Here is a 19,441-nt window from a genome sequence, read left to right on the forward strand (position 1 = left end):
TTCCATCGTGGGAACACAGGGAAGTATCAAAATGCAACTGCAGAGGTGCCCCTTATTCTCGGGGCCCAGAACAACCCCTGGTAAGCAGGGAGGGCTCCTAGGCGTTATCTGACCCCAGGTGAGCTGTCTATTAAGCTACACAACCTGGTTTTCCAGGCATCACGTGTGCGAGCTTTCCCCACGCGGTTACAGATGCACAACCGCCCATTTCACCGGAGCCTTTATGTTCCACGGGCTGCAAATTCCGTTTGAACCACAGACGCTGCCATTATTTTCCTTGCACAATTAATACATTTTCACCGTAAAGAAAATATGAGATAAAGAGAAGCAAAAAAGCAAAGCTCAATCAACTGAATTCTCTCCAGAGAGATAATGTCTTAACACTTCGGAGTCGCTTCCAACCTTCCGTGTTTTCCTTGTACATTGAGAGGTCTTTTACATGTATGATCACTTACATGTAAATGTACGTTTACATGAACGTGCATTTACACACGATAAGCTAACCAAATAGGGTTGTGTCATGCAGTCTCTTTTGAGCCATGCTCTAACTGGCCGTTTCGCACAGCTGTATGTTCCAAGGGGTAGCTGCGTGGCGGCTGACCTGACCTAGCCTGGCTCTGCCACCCTGGACTTGACTCCAGGCTTCACTCTCAGAAGCCCCGCTGGCCGGGTGCCCAGCATTCAGACTCCACAGGTCAGAGGTGACCCAGGAGCCGCTCACCTAGGTGGCCGCAGGGCAGTGCCACTTGCCACGTCCTGGGCTCCTGCTCCCTCCCCTGGCGTCCCTCCAGGGCAGCTGCTCTGGGGCAGGGCACCCACTTCCTGCCTGCACCAATACAGGGTCTCGAGGTCCGCTCCTTCAACTCTCAGCACAGAGTAGGCGTCTCTGTGCGGGAACTTCGATTCCAGGGATGCCAGCCAACCCGCCCCCATCTTCTGGAATCTTCTGGAACACCTTCTCTGTCTGCGTGGCAATCTGTAGGTGTAGGTGGCGATTATGTACCCAGGGTCCCACCCTGGGCCTACCCTACACACGACAGACATTCCCCTCCGGTTTGCCCTTTGACTCTGCTGACAGCGGAATTTGGGCTTTGGAGACAGTGCCCAGCTGCCAGCAAGCGACCTCCTTGAGTCTGTGCTCAGAGTCCCCTCGAGTCTGGAGGCTGCTCTGCCGTACTCGATGCTTTTTCCTTTGTCGTCCACCTGGGTGTCACGGAGACATCATATATATGGATATAGACGCGTTTATTTATTTATTTGCACCAGATCTTACTGCATCTTCACTGTGGCACAGGAGCTCTTAGTCGCCGTGTGTGAAATCTAGTTCCCTGAACAGGGATCGAACCCCCGGATTGGAGCGTGGTGCCTTAGCCAGTGGCCACCAGGGAAGTCCCCACGCTGGCGTTTTGCACAGGGGAGGCTCACACCTGATGGTCTAGCAAACAGCCTTGAGGAGAGCGGTCCTCCCGCCTGCTCTGGCTACCAGTTGCCTCTTGGACCCTTGCCGAGACAGGCGTGGTTCTGACCACGGCTATCACACAAGACCCCAAAACACTGGCTAGGAGAGCACTCCCTGCCGAAAGCCTGCTAGTCGTGGTGCCCGCAGCCTCGCCCGCCTCTCCTGGGCCTTCTGGGCAGCAGCCCCCAGGTTTGCACCTGCCCCTGCAGCTGACCCGCGACAGGGCGGAGCAGCCACCAGAGTCACCCTGACCCCCGTGTGAGGAGGCCCAGGACCATGTCTCGGGCACAAGCTCGTGCTTGTTCTTCCAGCTGAAGTTCAGTGTTAGTTTTTTAACCTCTGTAGCAGTCGGAGGTCTCCAGAGACGCGGACGAGGGGCCTGTGCGCCCCCAGGGAGGTTTATTATGAGGACTTGGCTCCTGTGATGACGGAGGCTGAGAAGTCCCAGGAGCTGCTGCCGCAGGCTGGGGACCCAGGAAGCAGGCGGTGTGAGTCACCCCACGTCCAGAGGCCTGAGGACCCGGGGACAGGGGAGGGGGTGACACCAGCTTAACGCCGGGGCAGGTGCAGAAGGGCAAACCCCACCTTCCTCCACCTTCTGTTCTATCCAGACCCTCAGTGGATGGATGAGCTCCACCCACCCTGGGGGGGGACCTGCCCTGGGGAGGCCCACCCGCCCTGGGGAGGCCCACCCGCACTGGGGGGGCACCTGTGTTACTGAGACCACCCGTTCCAGTGCGGAGCTCACCAGAAACCCCCTCACATACACCCAGAAACTGCTTAACCTGGGCATCCGTGGCCAGTCGGGTGGACACAAAATTACCCATAGGTCCCTGCAGTGACCGCCTGGGGCCTGTTCATTTGCAGGGAGCACTTGATGAGCCCTTCCCAAAGAAGACTCCCCCCAGCATCATGGCCCACACACGTAGATACGCCTTTAGAGCAGCAGGCCCCGACCTTCCAGGCACCAGGGACCGATTTGCGGGAAGCAGTTTTTCCATAGACCAGGATGAGCAGGGATGGTTTCAGGATGACACAGCGTGCGCTCACCGTGCTCTTTGTTTCTGATCTAATGTTGCCGCTGATCCGACAGGAGGTACCAGTCCACGGCCTGGAGGTCCACAACCAAGCTGCAGGCTCCTAGCTTCTGCTGGAAGGCAGGGAGATGGGGTCTCTCCTCTGGGGGCCCCATGTCCAGCCACAGACTGAGAGCTCTGTCCCTCTGGAAGAGGAAAGGAGAGATTCATGGGGCTTTATCGTCTGCTGTTTCTGGGGGTGAACAACAAACATCTCCACATCCTACAGCCTGTAACGGTCCCAGTTCTGCCGAGTTATAGCGCTTTTCCCAGCTCTTCTCGCACATTTTCTCAGGATATAACCAAATTCTATTAATAATCATGGCATAACTTCTTCCCTCCCTCTAAAACACGAGCTCTTATGAACGTCTTAAGGGCTAATCTGACCACTTTAATGGGTTGCCACGTACATGCTTTCCCACGTACATGATGTTGGCCTAAACCCCGCCCCAAATGGGCCCCTATGTAAGCAGGCTGCGCTACATCCAAACCACAGAGTGCCCATGCAGGCTTAGTTGCCCAGTTGTGTCCAACTCTTTGTGACCCCATGGATGTGGCCCACCAGGGCCCTTTGTCCACTGGATTTTCCAGGCAAGAATACCGGAGTGGATTGCCATTCCCTTCTCCAGGGGATCTTCCCAACCCAGGGATCGCACCCAGGTCTCCTGCATTGCATCTGTAACCATCTGTCTGATGGTTAGATAGCATCACAGACTCAATGAACATGAGTTATGAGCAACTCTGGGAGATGGAGAAGGACAGGGAAGCCTGGCAGGCTGCAGTTCGTGGGGTGGCAAAGAGTCAGACACGACTGAGCGACTGAAAAACAACTCAGGGGATAGATGCTGGGCGCCCCCTGGGTCGCGAAGCTCAGCCAGGGTGGACAGCTTGTGTCTGAATCTCTACCCCTATGTTGAATACCAATGGCTGGAGGGCCAGGGCTACCCTCGAGCTGAGTCCACCGCCCCTGTGGCTCTTGTGCCAGGTAGGGGCCGTCCCACCTGCCTGGAGCAACTCAGACAGGCCTCCCCTCCAGGGTCCCCAGCGCCACGGCCCTGCGGCGTGAGGGTGCGTCTCCTTGGCCGTCCTGTCCTCTGCCCAGCCCGCTGTGCAGTTCCCGTCCGATCACAGTGATGGTGCCTCTGCCCCACCACGACTTCCACCCACAGGCCTGGATGGGACACAGGTCACGTCAAGGGGGTTCTGCCCGGAGCTTGGGCAGGCCAGGGTCTTGTTCCCCTCCGTGAGCGGCTTCCCAGCACCGCCCAGGGGAGAGGAGATGCCCGCCAAGCTGCCGTCCAGCTGAGCAGGTGCCTGAGTCCTGCAGGAGGCGCTGGCTGCTCACCTGACCGGCTGGAGCCGCTCCAAAGACCCCTAGGCCGAGGAGCAAGCCCGCCTCCTCCGGGTCCGCGCTCCCGGGTTTGCGGCGCTCCCGGCGCAAGAAGACGTGCCGCGCGGCTCCCGCGGGAGAGCAGTGCCGCGGCGTCCGCACACGGAGGGGAGCTTCTTGCCGGCAGGGGCCGCGAGGCCTCCCACGCCTGGGGCGATTCATTTTAACTCAGCGGGTGGGATCGCACGGAGGCGGCTGCCGGTTGCTACGTGATCCCCTCTTTCCGCATCGGGGCTTCCAGCCTGCAGGTGTCCTAGCCGGCCCTTTGGAAAGCCGAGGCCTTAAGGCGTCTGAGAACCTTGGCAGGCAGGTGGCGCACTGTCAGGGTCTCAGCACAGGGGTTCAGGGTGCCCTCCTGGGACCTCAGTGCTCTGGACAACCCCGTCCTCCAGCTGCCTCCCGAGCAATGCCACCCCAGTCGTCCAGAGAGTTCCTCTTTAGCCAAGTTCCTGTTTTACAGAAACAGCCATTCAAAAGGAGAGCGGTGCTCCCAACATTAGTGTGTGCGTCAGGGGCCGGGAGTGTGTCAGGCTGCACCACCCTGAGGGGCGTCCTCCCAGCCTTTGGGGCGCTCACCCCAAAGTCCAGTCATTTTAAGATACAGGGAATGGCGATGCATGGGACAGGTTCTGACGTGGAAGTGACTCTGACCCCAAAGCGAGATGTCCACTACTCCGCACCACCACCACCATATTGGTGTCCGTACGGTCCCACCATTCATAAACAGAAAGTGTAAGCAGAGCCACAGGTAGAGAGCACACAGCGCCCCTCTAGTCTCTCCCTCCCCACCTCGCAGGAGTTAAGCCTTTCCCCTCCTTCCCAGCTGGAGGACCAGGTTGTCCAGAGCACTGAGGTCCCAGGAGGGCAGCTCTGGACTAGACTGTGAACCCACCCCTGGCTCCTACCACTAGGGGCGGCATAACTGCCTGCGCCTCAGGGTCCCCATCTGTAAAATGGGACGAGACAGAGCTACTTGGCCCACGAAGGGCTCACAGTGACGCAGGGCACAGCTGGTATTGAGCCCCCTCATCTGTGGTTTAGTCACCCCGAATTTCCTCACTTGACCCCCAGGTATAGTCCTCTCTTGGGTGAGATGTCAGAGCACACACAGTGTCCGGTGGCCCCTTCATCTCAGGCCACTGCACCTCTCGCTGCCTGGCACCACTGCAGGCTGAACACTGAGGTCAGCGGGCCCCTGTCCTCACAGGGGGCTGCTACGTGGTCTCTGGACGTCCCCTCCCCCACCTCGGAGGTATGAGACCCGCAGGCACTCTGCCTGGCAGGAGCTGCGATGTAAGGCAACACCCAGTCAGCTGGCCAGGGACAGCCAGCCCCGCGTGGCTCTCAGCTGCACCCCACCAAAGGCGCGGGAACATGTGGGGAACACAGTTTCTCTTGTTCTCTCTGAAGTGCCACCCCGGCTTTAAGCAGCCACAGCTGTTTGCAGCTCCAGAGAGGGAGTCAGAGCTGGAGGCGAGCTCTTACAAAGTGGGGGAGCCAGCGTGGGGCCCGCTGCAGGAGAAAGAGCCCACAGGGGCGCTGGAGGGTAAACCCCAAGGGGAGTCGGTTTGCTGGGGCTGGGCTTGTTTCAGTAGACAACGATTCACAGACCGGAGCAGGGAGGAAAGCAGCTGTGCATACTGTGGCTACAAAGAAGCAGAAGAGATGCCGGAACAGCTTTTCCTAAATCCCAGCAGCAGGATCTGGTGACTGACCAGAACCGCGGCCAAGAGGAGGGGGGAGGGGACCCCTCCTTGGGCCCCCAAAACGAGATGCTCTTTTCGAGGACCTTTCCTGACCTCCGCTACCCCGCTGGCCCAGTGGGCAGCTCTGGTCACTGCCTCCTTGTCTGGGTCCCCGAGTTCACTGGGAGCCCCACACCAAGGGCCGCCTCTGCTCCCAGTCATTTGCTCTCCAGTGTCATCTGTAAAAACCGCAGAAAGGGCATGGTGGATAATAGGGAGGCTGAGGCAGACAGAGGACACTCCAGAGGGGATTTGCGGAGGAGCACACCGAGCCCCTGGCGCCCCAGTGCGCCCGCGGGCAGCAGCTCAGGGTTGGGGAGGGCGATGCGGCTGGCCCCCCGCAACCCCGGTGTTCCGGCTCCACGTCCCGCCCAGGCGATCCGCCGGGGGAGTCAGGACGGGGGGAGGGCGCGAGGGGACCCCGGAGGCACAAGGCGGGTTCGCGGGGTGGGCGAGGCTCCGGAGGACTCCAGGGTCGCGGGCGCCTGGCGGGTGGTCCAGACAGTCCGGGCCGAGGACACGGGGCACGGCCAGGAAAGGGGGGGTCAGGGGACGCGGGGAGCGCGTGGGAGCGAGCAGACTCGGGGATGCATAGCTCTGGGGGTCGGGGACTCGCGGAGGCCGGGGCGGGGGCTGCGGGGCTCAGGGTCGCGGGAGGACCCTGGGGTGCCTCCAGCCCCTCCCTGCCGCCCCCGGGGGGCGGGGCGCGGCGCTCTGGGCGGGGCCTGTGCGCAGGCGCGGGGGCGCGCTCCCGCGGGCCGCGGCGGGTGGGGGGCGCCTCCTGGGTCGCCGGCGGGAGGGGGCGCGCGAACCTCACTTCCGGTGAGCCCTCCGCGGGCCGTGATTGGGCAGGAGTCGGCGAGAGCGCGCGCGCCCAGCCAATGGGCGGCGGCGGCGCGGGCGGGGCGGGCGCGCGCGGCGGGCGCGCGCGCGGCGGGCGGGGCGGGGCGGGGCGGCCGCAGCCTGGTCGCCGCCCGCGGGCCTGTCCGACGCCCGCCCGGCCGGCCCCGCCGCCCGGCAGCCATGTGACCGCGCCGCCGCCCTCCGCGCGCCTGGCCAGCCCGCCCGCCCGCCGCGCGTCCGCGGCCCGGCCGCAGCCCAGGCCGCCGAGGGAGCGGCGGGGGCCGGCGCCATGGCCGAGCGGGGCCGCCTGGGCCTGGCCGGCGCGCCCGCCGCGCTCAACACGCCGGTGCCCATGAACCTGTTCGCCACCTGGGAGGTGGACGGCTCCAGCCCCAGCTGCGTGCCCAGGTACGCCGCCCGCCCGCCGCTTTGTTCCCGCGCGCACCTGCCGGCCTCTGGGACCGGCCCCCGGGGACCTCGCGCCCGGGCCCCCGCCCGGGCCTGCACCCTCGCCCGGCCTCCCGGGACCTGCACACCGGGCCCGCCCCGCGGGCCGTGCACCGGGCCCGTCCACCCTGGGGTCCCCGCTTGGGACCGACCACCCCGGGACCCCCACCGGGGGCCTGCCCCGGGGCCCGTCCGCTCCGGGATCCCCACCCCGGGCCGTGGCCTTGGCGCCCCACGTCGGGCGCGCGCCTTCTCTGCGCGCGAGCCCAGACGCGTGGATGGTCCCTGAGGTTTCGGTCCAGTGCAGCCGAGGAAGCGGCGCCGGCTCTCTGAGGCCCCGCGTGGTCCCCCGGGCTCTCGCGGGCTCTCACCTGGCTCGCGCACGACCGGCATCCTTGCACCTGCCTACGGTGCGGTGTCGGTGGAGTTGACTTAGGGTGTGGCGTCTCCTCTCTCCACCGGGTACCATACATTTCCTTTTGCGTCCGGCCACACTGTCACGCCTAAGTGGCCTGGGAGTCACTCTCGGGGCGCGCAGTGTGCAGAGGACACGCATATCCCGGACCGCAGCTGTACTGCTTCGCCCTTCGTCCTTCTGAGGGTCTGGGCCTAGCCCTCTGTCCTGCTGGCGGGAGCGTCCGCCCTTTCTGTTTGCACTGTGCTTTGCAATTTGGGGACTTTCCTGGACACAAACACTGCTCCTTGCATCAGGCCATCGCCAGAGATGCTGCCCTCTTCACTTGGTGGGGAAGCGTCCTGTCCCCAGCAGTATAGCTGGAGGAGGCTCACCCATGGGGCAGCGCTGTGGCCAGCCCCTGCTTCTCCTGACAGCTGGAAGCTCTGTCGGTTTTTTTCCCAATCAGTGGTCCTTCCTGAGGAAGCTCCCAGGCTGAGGGGGAGAGAGACAAGAGTCATGCCGGGGCCTAGTTCTGCAGTGGACACCAGGCCACGATGGCTGCGGGCAGGCAGCCAGGAAGCGCTCTCCCTGGGGAGACCTCTGGCGGGACCAGAGGCCGTGGCCGTGTGTGCGGAGGGGGCGCGCTCTGCTGCGGCGCCTTCAGCAGGTGTGCAGGGCAGGGGCTGGGCACGCAGAGGTGCCGGGGTGCCCTCCCAAGCGCGGGGCTGCAGCTCAGGGTGTGGCTGTGCCCAGTGGAAGGCTGGGTGCTTCCCGGCCTCTGTGGGCCTCTGGGAGGGTGGGGTGTTCGCAGGCCATCTGCCTGCGTGCCTCCTCTTTGGGAGGTCTCACCTGCCCAGGCCTGGTCTCCACCCTCCTCTCTCCCGTCTTGGCATTGGGCCCAGTGTTGGGTCATGCTGGAACCACCCCCCCCCCCCACAGTGTTCCTTCTCTCTGCTGTCATTGTTGGCACCCCCCCCCCCCGCCAGACCTCTTGCTCTCCCTGGGGGCACAGATGCCCCCCTCCTGGTGCGTACATACACCCTCCCTCCCCCCGGAACTAGGAGTGCAGCCTCCTGGGGCTCTGAGAAGACCACTGAGGTTTTAACCAGAGTGAGGAAGGGAGGCATGGAGCTGGCCTAGGACGCCCACCCTACTGTGTGTGTGCGGGGAGGGGCAGGATAGGGGGTGGGGGCCAGGCAGCACCAGGGGTCGGAGTTCCACAGCTCTGCCTGGGGGGCGGTGTGGGGCACGGAGGGCAGGGCAGGCAGGTTGTTCTGTGGGTATGGGGCCCAGCGGCCGTAGGGTGGGTGGGCGCAGAGCACCCCTGCCCGTCCCAGCGCAGCCCTCCCCGTGGGTGCTGCCGGCCCCACTGTCCCCCTGGAGCAGGCCTCCAGGCAGGCTGCCCACCCTGCCTGCTTGGAGACTGGGTGCAGAGGCACCGCTCTGTGCGTGTGCTCGGCGCGCGCCCGCTCTAACCGCTGGAGCTGCCGGCTGTGGGTGCTCACTGGGCTCCATGAGGCAGCGGTGCGTCTCTGCTCTGTCTCAACGCTGTGGCCAGCCCCCGGTTGGACTGGTGGTGAACCCACTCCGGGGCCTTCTCGCACTGGCAGTGGCGTTTGGGGGGAGCGTTTGCTCGGTGTTACTACCAGGAGGCTTCCCGGAGCGGCTGTGCCAGCTCACCCCCACTGGCGTCCCCATTGCTCTGCATTCTTGCCAGCACTGCCTGACTTTTAATCACTGCCAATCTGGTGGGTGTGAAATGGTATTGTGGTTCTAATTTGAATTTCTCTGATTACTGATGTAGGCCCCTTGTACCTCCCCGTCAGCGAAATTCTTGTTCATCGCTCTTGCCAGTTTTTTCCTCCTGCTTTATCCCCCGACTTGAGCCTCCGTGGGTTTTTAAGGGCCAGTAATTCCTTTTCAGCACTGTGTTGAAAGCACCCTCTTCTCTGCAAGGCCATGGTGCCACCCAAGGTGCGCCTGGTGTTGGCCTTGGTCTTGTCCTGTGGTCTGTCCTCCCCGGGGCTGTTGGGAGAGCTCTCTGCTCTCCCTGGGAGCTGCTGCCAGGCCCGCGGGGGCTGCAACAGAGGCAGGCTTGGTTTCCTGCATTTCCTTGGGGCACAGACTGCACCCCCTGCAGTGCCCCTCAGCCCTGGTGTCACACTGCCCCTGCTCCTGCGGGGATCCCCTGAGCAGCCTCCTGCCGCACCCCCACCCACCGGTCTGGGGCATTTTGAACCCTTGCACTTGCCCCCTAATGTTCTGTGCTGCTGAGGTCTCACAGGGTCAGATCTCTCTGCAGGCTTACTGAGCGCTTGCGTTCCTGTGGCCCCTCCTGTCGGCGCCTCGCCTGGCTCACCCTCCGAAGGGGCTGCAGCTGGAGCGCGAGCTTTGGCGTCTGCATGCTGGGCCCGCTGCAGCCTGCGGCTGGGTGAGTGCCGGTTGCCCGGGCCACGGCTGCGCTGTGGGCCCCGCGCCCCAGGCGTCGCCCACCCGGCATTCTGTGCAGGTCCTGTGTTCCCCCGCCTTTTCACCTTCAGCCACTTTGGAGGCGGTGCTGGGGTTTCTCTGCGGGGGCGCGCCAGGCGCATGTAGCGTGCGGGCGCTGGGTGTGATCAGACTCTCAGAGCCGGGCGTCGTCCTGCTCCTTTCCCTGCCGATGTGGGTCTTCCAGCATTAAACCTGCCTCTCCCTCTTGGAAACATAGCAGCGTGCTAGCGTGGTGGTGCCCTGGTCCCCTTCCCGCAGGCAGGTAGATGGGATCAGACTTTGCCCAGGACGTCGCATCTCTGCCTGGGGTCTGTAATCTGCTCATCTGCTGCCCTTATCCGATTTTGATGCCAAGATACCTGCATGTGTCTGTGTGAAGCAGGAGCTGTTTGTTCTCTGAACGTCCGGGCGACGGTGAGGGTGCCGGTCAGGGGCCTGACTCCAGGTTGCTTTGGGCCAGGGGTGGCTCCTGACTTGGCTGCTTTAATGTCTGCAGAATCCCCATCCCTGCCTTTCAGTTAGCTTTAGAAACAGATCTTTCTGTGAATTTGTCCATTTTTTCCTGATTTTCAACTTGATTGGCAAAAGGTTGTTCCAAATGTTCTTTTTCTGAAAGAATGCCTGCAGGGCCTGTGGAGCTCTCCCCTTCCGGTCCCTTCCGTTGGCCGTGCGGGTGGGCGTCCACGCGCGGGTGCATCTCACCAGGGGTCCCTCAGGCGTGTTTTTTAATGGACGTTCACACCTTCCTTCCCGTCCACGCTCTTTGTCCCTGTCACCTGCGCGTGTTCCGATCTCTTTAAGGTGCACTCACAGCTCCTCCCTTCTCCTCCTTGCCTTCCGTGCTTGGTTTCTGATCACTCGCGTATTCGTTTGCCTTTGGCCGCACTGGGCCCTGGTCGCCGCGCGGGCTTCCCTGGTTGGGGTGTGCGGGGCTCCTCTGCACCGCGGCGGGCGGGCGCCTCCCTGCAGTGGTCTCTCCTGGCGCCGAGTGCGGGCTTAGTTGCCCTGCAGCGTGTGGCGTCTTCCCAGACCAGAGATCAAGCCGGTGTCCCCTGCACTGGTAGGTGGGTTCTTAACCGGATAACCAGGGAAGTCCCTTTTGTAAAATTTTAAAGCTGCAAAATAAGTAATGTTTTGACTGCATTTCACAAGCTTTTATGCGTAGAGTTGTTGAGTTTAAAATCTTTTAAAAAATTTTCCGTTTTTCCTTCTCTAACACGGTGGGATATTTCAAAGTTTCTTTGTATCCAGACTTGCTTCTCTTATTTTTCCATCGCTGAAGTTGTTTCTTCTCTTTTGATTGTTCCTGACTTAGTTGTGTTGTGGTCACAGAGGGTGGTCAGTGTGACCCCAGGTCCGTAGGGTGTTTCAGGACTTGCTCTGGGGCTCCGTTTGAAGCCAGCGTTCGTGCGTGTTCTGCTTGTCCTGAAGAGGGCTGTGCGTTTGGCACTTGGTGGTGCCACGTTTGATGCCTGTCCCTGTGGGTCATGCTCGGCTTACAGTGTCTTCAAGGCTTGTTACCTTTCTTGTCTACTTGGGAAGCAGGGAAGAGTCTCCGAGCCTGGAGGGGGCTGTCTGTTCCCCCTGGAGCTCTGTCTTCAGATCGCAGCCCTGTGGAGTCACAGGCCCCGAGTGCTCACGGCTGACTCGGCACCCATTGGAGCTTCTCCTCCTGGGAGACTTGGTGGCGGCACCGCGCTCAGCTGTCTGTGGGAGATGCCCACCTGCGTGTCTCCCGCCTTGTGTCTCTAAGCTTTCCTGTGTCCTCACATGTTGCCTGCCTGCGTGTCTCTCCCGCCGTGTCTCTTTAAGCTTTCCTGAGTCCTCGTACGCTGGCTGTGTGCTTTTTATTTGGCACCATCTAGATTTCATTTTCGTTTGATCTGACAGTCTCTATTCTTTAATCAGGACGTTCAGTCCGTTGTTACTTGTCTAAGTTGCTGGCGGTTGGGTTCATGCCTACCACTGCGTTTTTGTCCTTAGGATCCTTTTTTTTCCTAAGTTTCTCTTTTTCGTTGTACCTTACTGTGCACCTTCCATTTCTTATTAGTTTGAAACTTGTCCCTATTTCTGTCCCTTTCGTGGTGACCGTGTACATTGAGTGCTTGCTGTTGTGTTTCAGAGTCAACTGTAAATTGTTTTCCTGAACAACAGAGGGACCTTAGACCACAGTGTTCTGACCTGTCAGGTTCACGTTTGCGTGCTTTTGTTTAGAGCATTTTAGCGTCTTTTTGAGCCCATACGAGATTATTGTTATTACTTTCTATTGTTGCTGCTAGGTCGCTTCAGTCGTATCCGACTCTGTGCGACCCCATAGACAGCCCACCAGGCTCCGCCGTCCCTGGGTTTCTCCAGGCAAGAACACTGGAGTGGGTTGCCATTTCCTTCTCCAGTGCATGAAAGTGAAAAGTGAAAGTGAGGTCGCTCAGTCGTGTCCGACTCTTAGCAACCCCATGGACTGTAGCCTACCAGGCTTTTCCGTCCATGGCGTTTTCCAGGCAAGAGCACTGGAGTGGGTGCCATTGCCTTCTCTGTTTCTATTGGTAATACTCGATTAATCTCAAAGCTCACCGCTTTTTAAATCCCTTTTGCATCTTGGAAGTGAGAAGTGAAAGTCGCTCAGTCGTGTCTGACTCCGTGCAACGTCATGGGCTATGCAGTCCAAGGGGTTCTCCAGGCCAGAACACTGGCGTGGGCGGCCTCTCCTTTCTCCAGGGGATCTTCCCGGCCCAGGAATAGAACCGGGGTCTCCTGCACTACAGGCCAGTTCTTTACCAGCTGAGCTACCAGGGAATCCCCGTTTTCCCTCCTTCTTCTGTCTGAAAACGCATCTTTAGGACTTTCTTTAGTGAGGACCCGCAGACAGCTCATCGTCTTTCAGTGTGTCTGAGGTGTTCTCCGCTGTCCCAGGGGTGTCCTGCCGGCCCCGGGGTCCCCGGTGGCGTCTCCCCAGCCCGGCTCTCAGCTGGGCTCTCGTGAGGCCAGCGTCAGTCGCGTGCGCCTGGCTCGAAGGTCTGTCCTCCTCCCCCGTGGCTCTGCGGCCACCTCTTTGGTGTCCGGGGGCGGGGGGCGGGGGCCGGTTCTCTTGTGTGCCTGAGCTGGGGTCAGTGGGCTCTGGGTTCTGGGCGGTGGTTCTCCTGAGTTGGGGTCAGTGGGCTCTGGGCTCTGGGTGGGTGGTTTTCCTGAGTTGGGGTCACTGGGCTCTGGGGCGGGTGGTTTTCCTGAGTTGGGGTCTCTGGGCTTTGGGGCAGGTGGTTTTCCTGAGTTGGGGTCCCTGGGCTCTGGGCGGTGGTTCTCCTGAGTTGGGGTCATTGGGCTCTGGGCTCTGGGTGGGTGGTCCTCCTTAGTTGGGGTCATTGGGCTCTGGGCTCTGGGGCAGGTGGTTTTCCTGAGTTGTGGTCACTGGGCTCTGGGTGGGTGTTTTTCCTGAGTTGGGGTCCCTGGGCTCTGGGCGGTGGTTCTCCTGAGTTGGGGTCATTGGGCTCTGGGCTCTGAGGCAGGTGGTTCTCCTGAGTTGGGGTCACTGGGCTCTGGGGCGGGTGGTTTTCCTGAGTTGGGGTCTCTGGGCTCTGGGGCAGGTGGTTTTCCTGAGTTGGGGTCCCTGGGCTCTGGGCGGTGGTTCTCCTGAGTTGGGGTCATTGGGCTCTGGGCTCTGGGGCAGGTGGTTTTCCTGAGTTGTGGTCACTGGGCTCTGGGTGGGTGGTTTTCCTGAGTTGGGGTCCCTGGGCTCTGGGCGGTGGTTCTCCTGAGTTGGGGTCATTGGGCTCTGGGCTCTGGGGCAGGTGGTTTTCCTGAGTTGTGGTCACTGGGCTCTGGGTGGGTGGTTTTCCTGAGTTGGGGTCACTGGGCTCTGGGTGGGTGGTTTTCCTGAGTTGGGGTCACTGGGCTCTGGGCTCTGGGTGGGTGGTTCTCATGAGTCCCGGAAAGCTCTCAGGCGCTCTCCTCTCCCCAGCTCTCGCCTTGCCTCTGGACCCGGTGGGCGTGCGGTTGCCCTTTCCTCTGGTGTCACAGACTGGCCGCCAGGCAGGCTGTACGCCTCCCTGTTTCAGCAGCCAGTCCTCATCCCTCCTCCCTGTGGAAACGTGTCCGCGCTGCTCGGCATCCCAGCCTGCAGGAGGGCCTGCGCGCGGGTGGGATGGGCTGTCCCCTTTGCGGGCAGAGCCGTGATGGAGCGGTGCTGGGCAGGTGCCTGTGGCTGAGCATGAGGCCGAGTTTGGAGTTCCTGGGAGGCCGTGGATCTGTTTGGTGGGCGTGGATTTAGCTGGAGGCTGAGGGCGTTTGGATGTGGGTGGGGTGGGGAGGGCAGGTCGGGGTTGAGAGTGGGCTGGGCTTTTGGGGCTCTCAAGAGGTGCGAGCCGCGCTGAGGGGAGACCTGGGCATCTGGCCTCAGCCGTCGAGGCCTGCGGATGGGTCTCGGGGGAGGCCCGGCCCCTTGCCGCGGTCACCGCCTTTCCTGCCCCCACGATGGCAGTGCCAGGCCCCGCGCACACCTGGGCGGTGGGCTGCTCCCCCAGCAGGTGGCAAGGTGGGCTCAGTGCTGAGAAGTGCGGCCTTCGAGGGTGAGTGTGGAAGGAGGCAGCTGCTTGGGGCAGGCGGTGTCTCCTGTGACGCTTTGCGATGGGCAGTCAGCTGCTTGGGCCCTGCTCACGGGCACACTGCCCTTCCTGTCTTCCCAGGATCCAGGCATCAACCCTGGCTCCCCTCCCCCCAGCGTGGTGGGTGAGGGGGGCCTTGTGCAGGTGGGCGGGGCTGGGGTCTGCCTCAGAGAGCAGTCTGGAGAGTGGGGGTCTCTGCACGTGGAGGCTCTAGATCGGGTCTTGGGGATCCCTTGGGAGCCTGAGCGTCACTTGCTGTGGCCAGAGTGACCCGTGGCCGCCGAGGTAGGGGTGCTCGGGCAGGTGGGCGGCAGGACGGGACCCTCTGAGGCCGTGTCCTGGCACCGCTGCCCACCCAGGCCCCACCGGCCCGGCGTGGCCCCTACGGGCACGGCCTGGGCCCGTTGGACGTTGCAGTCTGGCCCCTGGGCTTCCGGCTTCGGTGGGAATTGGCTTACAGCTGTTCCTGCCGGCGCTGGGTATTTTGGGCTCCAGGATACGGAGGGCGGTGAGTGCGTGAGCCGCTGGCCCCTCCCAGCACCTGTGCCTGGTGCCCGACAGTGGCCGAGAACTGCCCCAGAATAGCGCGGGTGTCTCTGGAAGCTGAGTCCCGTTCTCCCCCGAAGCGGCCTCGGCCGGGGAGCTTTGCGGAGGCCCAGGACGCGTTGCGAGGACCTCCGTGCCTGTGAAACAGGGTTTCTGGTGAAGCTCTGTGTGCTCCACGTGGCCCCGCCCGCTGCTGTGCCCCCGGGGTGAGAGGTGCACGTCCTCCGGGAGCCCCTCAGCGCGGCGGGCACGCAGCAGCCGCTCTGCTGGGCTGGTCTTTCTCCCCCTTGGAGGTCAGGCCAAGGTCCAGGGTCTCCTGCACAGTCAGGCCAGCTTGGGTCCTGGCGGCGCCTGGAGCTGCGCGGTGACGGGGACGCTGTGCACTGGGCGCGCCTACCCTCCTTCCTGTCGGGCCCGCGGCGGCTGGCTGGTCCCCGCTGCCCCACCGGCCTTCCGTCCTCTCCCCAGCCAGGCCACAGCGCCTCCCTGCTGTGGGGCTGCCCCCAACTGTTCTCAGGAGGGGTGCTCCTGGCGGCCTGCACCTTTGTCCCACTGGCGGGGCGTGGGGAAGCAGCGGAGGGGCTGGGACTCGTGAGGTCTGCAGGAGGGGCTCAGGTCTCCAGCAGCGAGGGCCCCCAGTGGCCGGCACAGAGTGGGGCGCCCTGGCCTGGCCTCTTCTGCTCGGGCAGACGTGCCGGTCTCTCAGCCAAGCGGTCTCCCATCCCGGCTCTGTTTCCAGCTTCCGTGGGGTGGTTCCCGCCCAGCAGGGGCAGCCCTGTGTGCACACGAGGCCGGAGCAGAGCCGTGTGGGCTCGGGTGTCGCTGCCCCTGAAGACAGAGCGCCGTAGGTGGGGTGCCCCTCAGAGGCACTGCCCTTTGCCCAGACGTGGCTGTGAGCTTCGGTGGTCTGGGTTCCGGCTGCCTCTGCCCTCAGCCACCTGAACAGGCCGCGTCCTGCCTCCTGTTGGCACTGGGCTCCTTTGTCCCTGCCTGCTTTGTCTGTGGGGCACGCATCCCCATCTGGACTGGTGACGCCCCCACGGGGAGGCCCTTAGTGAGGAGCCGTGGACCCACAGCAGCTGGGACCTCGGGCCCCGTCCCTTCTCAGAGCCTCGCTGCCCAGCCCTGCAGCCACCCTCGAGGCGATGGTGCCGTATCTTCTGTTGGGCGGCGGCCAGTCTGCGCCTTTCTGCCTTAGCATGCCAGGGGATGGGATGGGCTGTTCTGTCCCAGTTTGCTTTCCGGGGCCTCAGCTTGGGCTCCAGACGTTCTGCTCCGTCTGGTTGCGACGTGGGTTAAGGGCTGCCACGCTTTGGCAGGTGAGTGGACCACAGTCACCACCGTGAACCGTGTGCCCTCCCACCAGCCCGGCTCTGGTGGGAGACGAGCTGGGTGTGGAGCACGTTCCCAAATACCATGGCTGACCACGCGGCGCTGGGGCATGCACCAGCCGGCCCCCCCAGAGGGGTGAGGGTGGAGCGGGGCCCACGTGGCAGCTGGTGGTGGGGCTCCACTCCGAATGAGCCCCTGGGAGGCTTCTGGGCGCTCTGGAAAGGCTGAGGGTCTGGCGCTGATGCCTGAGACGGCGGAGGGTGTCTGGGCCTGTTACTGCCGGCCGAGGCCTGCCCGGGGTGGGGGTGTCATGGAAGGCTTCAGGGGTCTGTTAGTGAGTGACTGAGTTGGGGGGCTGCTGCACCCTTGGGGCCATGCTGGGGTGACCACAGCCGCAGTGTCGTGCCGGCTTTGGGGTGATGGTGTAGGTCATTCCAGGGAAGAAGCTGGTACAGAGGGAGGACCCCCCCCCACCCCCCGCCTCTGTCGGCAGAGGAGCAAGTCCGTAGGGAACCCACGGTGAGCCCGGCTTTCCCGACCTCGGTCCCCTTTCACAGCCTCCTCCTGGGCACCAGCTCCCCGGAGAGAAAGCTGGCCGCACTCCCCAGGGCCTCGGGCTTGGCTCAGCCAGTGGCCAGCGCTCCATCTGCAGAGGCCACACCAGCCGCTGCTTGGGACGGTTGCCGGGGGCTGGGGCGCCCCATCCTGTGGGTCCTCTCGGCCCAACGGGAGCACAGAACCGCCGTCCTCATGTGGAAGAGACGGCTCCTTGGGGGCCCAGCGGGGTTTCCTGTTAGGTTATTTGCGATGGGAATAAAGAGGAGGCGTGTCGGTCAGACCTTTGAGGAGAGCGCTTTCCAGTTCTCTTTTGGAGGAGAGCGAACACAGAGTCTTCCTCGGGGTGCGACGCAGCCCTGGCGGGTCAGGAGGCTCGGTGCAGCGGGCTCCTCCAGGGCTCGGCCGGGGGTGTGCAAGCGGACCTCACCCCCACCCCCATCAGGCGGCCTGGCTCCAGGCCTGTGCGTGCTGCAGAGTGGCGGGGTGCCGGCCAGGCCTCTGGGAGGTGCTGTGGTTTGTGGGGGGCCTGGCACGGCTGCGGGCTGCACCCCCCGGCTCTGACGCGACCCTCTCCCCCCCACGTCCCTGTGGCTGGCGCGGCAACTCCATCGACGTTGGAGGTTTGCCTGCGGTGTCTGGATGTCCTGGAACCGGGTTGGCTGGTGGTCCAGGAGGGACGCTGGGCGTCCAGGGGTGTCAAGGGTGTGCGGACCCCCTGGCTGGGCTTCTGTGATGCAGACCCCTGGGGCTCTGGGGCCCGGGCACCTCCTGGGGACCGCTGCGGGCAGACAAGTGGAAGCAGAGCCCACGCTCGCCCTGAGGGCTTCTCCGTGGCTGCGTGAGGTCCAGGTGGGCCGGGGGACGCCCCTGCAGCGCCTCCCTACAGCTGCAGCCCAGGTGAGCAGTGAAGCCTGGCGAGCTTCGTTGAGAACGAGCCTGCGGGTCCGCGCTGCGTTCTCTGGGTTCATTCCCGAGGAGCAGGCGCACCCGGTGCCCAATCTCAGGGGGAGACGCAGGCTCGTGGAGCAGGGCAGGGCCCCTGCTGTGGGAAAAGGGAGCTTGTTGTGAAGCCGCGTGGGCTCCCGGGGCCCCTCTGTGGGGGGTGGGCCGTGAGGTGGGACCCACGAGCAGATAACAGTGGTGGCTTGGTGCCAGGCGCGCGGGGGCCCCGGGCTGACCCTGGGTCTATGGTGAGAAGCAGCTGAGCCTGGGGCCGGCCCTGCTCAGTGACCCTGCTCTCCCCTGGCTTCAGCCCTGACAGGCTGTCCCCCTCCCAGACGGAGGGTAGTGGTGTGGCTGAGAAAGGGGACCTGGGGTGCCAGGACACGTTGGGGCAGAGGGCAGTTGTGCCGCACAACGGGGCCGAGTGGGTCCAGGAGGGCCGGTGTGGCGGACTGCGCGGAGGGGACGGGGCAGGGGAGAGTGCCGTGGGGGGGCGGTGGGGGCCGGGGGGCCGTGATGGGGGCCCGGGGGAGCAATGGGGAGATGAGTTGCTGGGGGTCAATGGGGGGTGCCGTGATGCAGGCCCTGGGGGCACAGTGGGGGGCTGGGGGGCTGTGATGGGGGGCCAGGAGGGAGCAGTGGGGGGACAGGGTGCCGTGATGAGGGGCCAGGAGGGAGCAGTGGGGGTGCTGTGATGGGGGCCCTGGGAACCTTTTGTGAGAAGCCGCTCTCTTCGGGTGGCCCTGCTCCCCAGCAGTGATGGAGCGAGGCTGGGGCTGTGAGCTTTCGGTCCAGGGAGGAGGGGTCCCCAGGAAGCCAGGGGGCTGGACATCTGTGTCTCAGACCTGCATGGCCAGTTGGGGCCGTGCTCCGTGTCTCAGGTGTGGAGTCCGGGTGAGTGGGAGCCCCCGGAGGGCCCTGAGGAGGGCACGCGGGCTGACGATGGGTCCTGTGCAGGGGTCTGAGCGGAGGTGGAGGCACGGTGCCTCCTGGGGCTGGGTGGTGCGGGGTGCTACGGGCATCTGCGGGGCCCTGGGCCCACCGCGTGGGCGTCTCTCCAGCTCAGGTCACGGTGGGGACGGGCCGCCCCCCGCCTGCCTCCGGCTCCCTGTTGGCCACTGGGCAGGAGCCCGCAGCGCCCCTCCTCTCCCGCTGGTCCCTCCCGAGCACGGGGGACCTTACAGTGTGGTAAGTACCCTGCCCCCCTGGCCTGGTCCCAGACCCCCCCGCACAAGAGATCAGCCTCCACACGCCCGCCCCCTCCAGCTGACGTGCTCTGGCCCCGCACCCTGGGACGGGGGACCCTGGGGCAGCTCTGCCGAGCTTGTGATAGGCCGCCCACCAGCGGCTCCCCTGCGGGCGGCGTGTGCTCCGGCTGCTGGGAGTTCCCTGTCCGGAGTCTGGCTGCGGGGGGCCTGCTGCCATCCTGTCGCTGCCGCCTCCTTGGGACCCGGTGTCTGCCCGGCTCCTGTGGGAGGGGCTCTCGTGTGATTGCCACTCGGGACGCCCCGTTTCCCCCTCCGTCTCTAGTCCCTTCCTGGACAGGGCTGAGCCCTGCGGTGTCCAGTGCCGGCCCCGACTGCAAGGGCCAGGCGGGGACTCCCAGGGCCCAGGGGCGCCC

General features: G+C 63.7%; 1 protein-coding gene across 3 annotated transcripts in view; it reads left to right on the forward strand.

Annotated features, from left to right (window-relative positions):
• The first annotated feature begins 6,619 nt into the window (after positions 1-6,619).
• Positions 6,620-19,441, forward strand: part of PACS2 (phosphofurin acidic cluster sorting protein 2) — a 59,918-nt gene continuing 47,096 nt past the window's right edge. For all 3 annotated transcript variants that reach the window (XM_027957484.3, XM_027957487.3, XM_027957488.3), the window contains exon 1: positions 6,620-6,921. In XM_027957484.3, the coding sequence (XP_027813285.2) occupies positions 6,803-6,921 (119 nt within the window). In that variant the 5' untranslated portion in view covers positions 6,620-6,802. The remainder of the gene's footprint in view (positions 6,922-19,441) is intronic.

Source organism: Ovis aries, chromosome 18 (genome assembly GCF_016772045.2).
Source record: "Ovis aries strain OAR_USU_Benz2616 breed Rambouillet chromosome 18, ARS-UI_Ramb_v3.0, whole genome shotgun sequence".
Taxonomy (NCBI): Eukaryota; Metazoa; Chordata; class Mammalia; order Artiodactyla; family Bovidae; genus Ovis; species Ovis aries.